General features: G+C 55.3%; 2 protein-coding genes across 2 annotated transcripts; both read left to right on the top strand.

The window, feature by feature from the left end:
• Positions 1 to 2,491: 2,491 nt before the first annotated feature.
• LOC127317716 (putative pentatricopeptide repeat-containing protein At3g15930) lies at positions 2,492 to 4,177 on the top strand. Its single transcript, XM_051348313.2, has one exon. It carries the CDS (start codon positions 2,761 to 2,763, stop codon positions 4,168 to 4,170), a length of 1,410 nt encoding a protein of 469 aa, XP_051204273.1. The 5' UTR covers positions 2,492 to 2,760; the 3' UTR covers positions 4,171 to 4,177.
• An 81-nt stretch (positions 4,178 to 4,258) lies between these two features.
• On the top strand, positions 4,259 to 6,063 carry LOC127317717 (12-oxophytodienoate reductase 1). Its single transcript, XM_051348314.2, has 2 exons — positions 4,259 to 4,988; positions 5,103 to 6,063. Exons 1-2 carry the CDS (start codon positions 4,478 to 4,480, stop codon positions 5,885 to 5,887), a joined length of 1,296 nt encoding a protein of 431 aa, XP_051204274.1. The 5' UTR covers positions 4,259 to 4,477; the 3' UTR covers positions 5,888 to 6,063.
• The last annotated feature ends 240 nt before the right edge of the window (positions 6,064 to 6,303 follow it).

The raw sequence follows: 6,303 nt of genomic DNA, 5'->3' as shown, positions 1-6,303 counted from the left end.
CAGCTACGTATGGGGACTTGAGGATTGAGCTGCTCCCACGCGACGATGAAGGCCAGGAAGCCGACCTACCTAAACCCAGCGCCGATCCCGCCAAGCAGTTCGTCAAGTCCGCGACGACAGACTTGCCGGCGGTTGTGGCCTGACGAGCGCACATCCATTGACCCAAAATTCACTGAAACCATGCTTCGATTCGTGCATCCAGTGACCTAAAATTGACTACGAAAAATGGATTACATGGTAAATAATCTGATTGCTACAGATTTGCTAAAACATGAACGAAATTGATTTGCAATATGAGAGAATGAATTAGAGAGAGGGGAAAGGAGGAGGAGGGGGAGGTCGGATCTGGGCCTCCATGCCCAGATTGACTCTGTGCTGCTCCTCTTTTTTTGAGGGTATGTGCTGCTCCTCTCGGTCACGATCTATGGAGGGTGTCGAGCGGTGGTGAACATGGACAAGCAGGGGGATTACCGACAGCCGAGGGGGAGGCGATGGCGCCGGATCCATGCGGTAGAGACGGTGACGACCAAGGAGGCGTTAGAGGAGGAGGTGTGAGGGCCCCCGGATGTGGGGAGAGGCCGATAGGGCCGTCGCCAAGGTGTGGATGCTGGAGAGTCCGAGAGGAGAGGTGGCTGGATTCTTGGGGAGAGAGTATGGAGGCGGCGCTTCGCTCGGTGGTCGGGAGTCCAGCAATGAGGAGGCGAGACTGCGGGCACTTTTCCAGGGAGACGACAGCGGGAGGCAGCTTGGGCGAGGAGGCGAGACTGGCGGCGAAGGGCTGCTTGGTGCTAGGGTTGAATGCGGCGACATTTGCGGGACGACGAAGCCATGCCCATGGCAACGTTTGCGGGAAGGACGACTCGGCCCAGGTGTGGAACAGGAGTACGACGAGAGGACGATCAAAGTTTGACGTATTGTGGATGGCAGAATAAGGAACTACTTTAGTCTTTTTAAGTAGTAGAGAATATTGCATATATTAGTTCAAATTGCTTAGCATTCTTGATCATACCTGAATAATACATACTTTGGTTAAAAGAAAGCAAACTTTGGTCTGCAGTAAAGGAATAAAACAAAAGGCATCGGTTATGATGACCACCATGTTGTTCTGCACCCAGAGTCCCACATACAATAATTGTATTTATGAAAGCATGAGATGAAATATATCTGCACATTTGAATTAAAGTAAAAGTTACTGATAGGATAAACTATTTAACTTCTTATCATCAATTCATATCATGTAGTACAATTAAATTTTTTGACGGAAATGTCAATGGAAACAACAACCTTCTAGGTATTAACCCAGCTGTGAGTATTATACCAAAAAACTGATTCACAGGCAATCTAGTATTTGCTTTAGCTGAATCAACGAATGTATGTGCATATAGGTAGAAGTGCTCACCTTTGTTAGTAAAAGAGAGCAACAATTGTGATTGTCCCCAAAAGAATCAACACTGAAACCTCACTGCTAAGTAGTACATATGTTTCGAGAATAAACCGCACAAGTGCAGTCGATTAGAAATTACCTTGTTCACAGCTACGTATGGGGACTTGAGGATTGAGCTGCTCCCACGCGACGATGAAGGCCAGGAAGCCGACCTACCTAAACCCAGCGCCGATCCCGCCAAGCAGTTCGTCAAGTCCGCGACGACAGACTTGCCGGCGGTTGTGGCCTGACGAGCGCACATCCATTGACCCAAAATTCACTGAAACCATGCTTCGATTCGTGCATCCAGTGACCTAAAATTGACTACGAAAAATGGATTACATGGTAAATAATCTGATTGCTACAGATTTGCTAAAACATGAACGAAATTGATTTGCAATATGAGAGAATGAATTAGAGAGAGGGGAAAGGAGGAGGAGGGGGAGGTCGGATCTGGGCCTCCATGCCCAGATTGACTCTGTGCTGCTCCTCTTTTTTTGAGGGTATGTGCTGCTCCTCTCGGTCACGATCTATGGAGGGTGTCGAGCGGTGGTGAACATGGACAAGCAGGGGGATTACCGACAGCCGAGGGGGAGGCGATGGCGCCGGATCCATGCGGTAGAGACGGTGACGACCAAGGAGGCGTTAGAGGAGGAGGTGTGAGGGCCCCCGGATGTGGGGAGAGGCCGATAGGGCCGTCGCCAAGGTGTGGATGCTGGAGAGTCCGAGAGGAGAGGTGGCTGGATTCTTGGGGAGAGAGTATGGAGGCGGCGCTTCGCTCGGTGGTCGGGAGTCCAGCAATGAGGAGGCGAGACTGCGGGCACTTTTCCAGGGAGACGACAGCGGGAGGCAGCTTGGGCGAGGAGGCGAGACTGGCGGCGAAGGGCTGCTTGGTGCTAGGGTTGAATGCGGCGACATTTGCGGGACGACGAAGCCATGCCCATGGCAACGTTTGCGGGAAGGACGACGCGGCCCAGGTGTGGAACAGGAGTACGACGAGAGGACGATCAAAGTTTGACGTATTGTGGATGGCAGAATAAGGAACCACTTTAGTCTTTTTTAAGTAATATAAGTAGAGATGCCGATGCCTCCAATGGCACTTGTCGGTCGCTATTTCCGGACGGCCTTGCGCCCGTGCCGGTGGAGATTACTTTTCCATTGTACCGAGTTCCACAAGCTTGCTGCAGCAACGGGAGCAGCTGAAGTGCACAGGCTAAATTCTGAATTCTGTTGGAGCAGCCTTGCGAAGTTCAGTATGTGACGGCTGGGGGAACGGCGATTACAAATCCCGCATAGCATAGGCTAATGGGGAGATTCGGTTTGGAGGTGAAAAAGAAATGCACCCGAGGACGATTCCGCGCGACCGCGCCGCCCTCCTACGCGCGATCGCCGGACGCCCTGGCCGTCGCGAAGAGCAGGCACTCCACTGCCTCGCCTGCAAGCTGGGCCTCGCCTCCGACGTCGTGCTGGCCACCGCCTTGCTCGCCCGCTACGGCAAGCGCGGCCTCCTCGCTCCCGCCCAGAGGCTGTTTGACGAGATGCCGCGCCGGGACGGGATCGCCTACAACGCCATGCTGGCCGCGCTCGGCGCCTCCGGGAGGATGGCCGACGCCCGGAGGCTGTTCGATCGAATGCCGGAGCATGACAGGACCGCCGCCTCGTGGAACACGGTGCTGACTTGCTACTGCAGAGGTGGCGACCTGGTCTCGGCCAGGGAGGTCTTCGAGGCGAGCCTCCGCGCGAAGATGAGCAGCGTCGTGTCGTGGAACGCGATGATCGACGGGTACTGCAAGGCCGGGCGGATGGATGCTGCCCGGGAGCTGTTCGACCGTATGTGCTTGTCCTTGCGGGACGTCGTGACGTGGAACACGATGATGGCCGGGTATCTCCACCGGGGAGACCCCTCCGCTGCCATCGCGATGTTCCGCCGGCTGATGCAGCGGCAGGATGATCAGCGGACGCCGAGGCCCACCGCGGTCACCATGTCCACCGTGGTGACAGCCTGCGTGCAGGTGGGGGACTTTGCCTTGGGCCGGGCCGTCCATCTCTCCATCCGGAAGCTGAGGTTGACCCCCGACGCCGTGCTGAGCAACGCCCTGATGGACATGTACTTCAAGTGCGGGAGCGTGGACCGCGCACTGGAAGTCTTCGACACCATGCCCGGCACCCCAAACCTCTTCTGCTGGAACACGGTGATCGCGGGGCTCGGCAGGAATGGCCGTGGCGAGGACGCTGTCAGGGCGTTCCGTGACATGGTCGAGACGAGCAGAAATACGAAGAGAAGTGAGGCCAGGCCGGACGCGGTGACGTTCGTGGCGCTCCTGTCGGCGTGCAGCCACTCCGGCCTGGTGGCCGAGGGCCGGGAGCTCTTCGCTGAGATGCTGCCGGTCCACGGCGTGGCTCCGGGGGAGGAGCACCACGGCTGCATGGTGGACCTCCTGTGCCGCGCGGGGCTGCTCCGCGACGCCGTGCAGCTCGTGCGCACGATGCCCGTCCGGCCCAACGCCAAGATCCTGGGGTGCCTCCTGCTGCACGCGCGCAACTCCGGGGAGGAGGGCGTCAGGGTGAGCGAGTGGGCGGCGGAGCGGATCGCGGAGCTGGACCTCCGGGACGGCGCGGCGTACGGCCTGTCCAACATGTACGCGTCCCTTCAGAGGTGGGATCACGTCGAGAGGCACCGGAGCGAGCTGGCGAACGCGGCGGCCGTGGCGAACGGGAAGGAGCCTGGCCGGAGTACTACGGTCTAGCTGCTGCACAAGGTGATTGAGGAGCTGCTAGCGTAGGATTTCTACAAACAAGCACGTACACGTGCATGGACACGGCACCACCCGATCAAAGTGAAGATGAATGCAACAGAAGTGACAATTGACAGTAATCCCAACGTTTGCAGTGACGTTGGACGGTGTAAGCACGTGCCAGAAGTCTCTGCTACCTGCTGGCGAATCACAATGGATCACCACACATTTGATTGGTGTGCAGAGTGAACACGAGTATCTTGCTATCACTGCGCATGGTGGAAATGGGAACAGACTGGCCGGATTCCAACATGACAATATGCGCCCGTCGGAGAAGAGACTTGTGGCACGTCACGCCACACGGAGAGAGGTCCACAGTTCCACACCAACAACTATAAATTCAGACAGCCCCCAGCCGATTGACATTGAGCCACACACACACAAAGAGAACAGACCTCGCAAGCCAAGAAACAGAGCAAGTTCAGTGAAGATGGTGGCGAAGGAGGCGATGCCGCTGCTGACGCCGCACAAGCTGGGGCAGTTCGATCTGTCACACCGGGTGGTGCTCGCGCCGCTGACGCGGAGCCGCTCCTACGGCAGCGTGCCGCAGCCGCACGCGGCTCTCTACTACTCGCAGCGGGCGACCAAGGGCGGCCTCCTCATCTCCGAGGCCACCGACGTCTCTTTCACCGCCAAAGGGTATCCTGAGACTCCAGGCATCTGGACGCAGGAGCAGGTTGAAGCTTGGAAGCCCATCGTCGACGCCGTCCACCGGAAGGGAGCGTTCTTCTTCTGCCAGATTTGGCATGTCGGGAGGGTCTCCACAAACGGTAAATTCGAAATCCATGCTATCTAATTTTGCGTTGGTGATCTCCGTGAAAAATTTATCTGATTCGATTACAGTATTTATTACTAGCTACTAATCCCGCCTCTGTTCAAAATAGATTACCAGCCAGATGGTCAGGCACCGATCTCCAGCACGGATAAGCAGATAACGCCTGAACCCGATGGGCGGCACGACGCCGAGGGCGGCGTAGTGTACTCCAAGCCGCGGCGGCTTCAGATAGAGGAGATCCCCGCGATCGTCGATGACTTTAGGCGCGCTGCTCGGAACGCCATTGAGGCAGGCTTCGACGGCGTGGAGATCCATGGCGCACACGGGTACCTCTTGGAGCAGTTCATGAAAGACAGCTGCAATGACCGCACCGATGAGTACGGTGGTTGCCTCGAGAACCGATGCCGCTTTGCGGTTGAGGTGATTGATGCGGTTGTTCGCGAGGTGGGCGCGGAACGTGTGGGCATTAGGCTGTCTCCATTTGTGGACTACATGGATTGCTACGACTCCGATCCACATGCCCTCGGTGCATACATGGTGCAACAACTTAACAAACACCAGGGGTTCCTCTACTGCCACATGGTTGAACCTCGGATGGCCATTGTAGATGGCCGTCGGCAGATACTTCACGGGCTTCTACCCTTCAGGAAAGCATTCAACGGCACTTTCATTGCAGCCGGAGGGTACGATCGGGAGGAAGGCAACAAGGTCATCGCTGACGGCTATGCTGACCTTGTCGCCTACGGGAGGCTCTTTCTGGCTAATCCGGATTTGCCAAAGAGATTCGAGCTAGGTGTCCCCTTGAACAAGTACGACCGTTCCACCTTCTACACACAAGATCCCGTCGTTGGCTACACAGACTATCCTTTCCATGATAGCTCAACTGCTGAATAGTTCGTCCACTTGACTTCAATTTATAACAGGCCTCGCAAAACAAAAATCATTCGACATATCGGTTTCACTTGTCAAGCAATGGTAGTGAAGAGTCCTCAATTTGTTGTCATGAAGCTGTCCAATTATTTATCCCCAATCAATGAAGCGGTTGAGGCATTCGACCTATATTTCCTCTATTTTTGCTTTGCTCCAGCTTAAGTTGATGATACGATGACATAGTAACTGACATTCCTTGCACGTACTTTGGTTGCGCTTTCAGCTGCAGCCATAGCTCCTTCTCATGTACCATGTACCAGTAGCAACCAACTTCCTTGCTTTCTGCAAATAAAAATTCATGCATGATAGTTCAACAAATTGAGGACTCATCTTCTGCACAATCAGAAAAGAAAAGTATCAAGCCCTTCTGAGAAATGCAA

The sequence above is a fragment of the Lolium perenne genome, chromosome 7 (assembly GCF_019359855.2).
Source record: "Lolium perenne isolate Kyuss_39 chromosome 7, Kyuss_2.0, whole genome shotgun sequence".
Lineage (NCBI taxonomy): Eukaryota > Viridiplantae > Streptophyta > Magnoliopsida > Poales > Poaceae > Lolium > Lolium perenne.
The sequence above is the reverse complement of the archived record's forward strand: the minus strand, read 5'-3'. Positions and strand labels throughout refer to the sequence as shown.

Coding starts and splice junctions, on each gene's coding strand:
- LOC127317717 (XM_051348314.2), top strand. CDS start 4,478: ATGCGCCCGTCGGAGAAGAGACTTGTGGCACGTCACGCCACACGGAGA. Junction 4,989..5,102: donor CGGGAGGGTCTCCACAAACG/GTAAATTCGAAA, acceptor TGTTCAAAATAG/ATTACCAGCCAGATGGTCAG.
- LOC127317716 (XM_051348313.2), top strand. CDS start 2,761: ATGCACCCGAGGACGATTCCGCGCGACCGCGCCGCCCTCCTACGCGCG.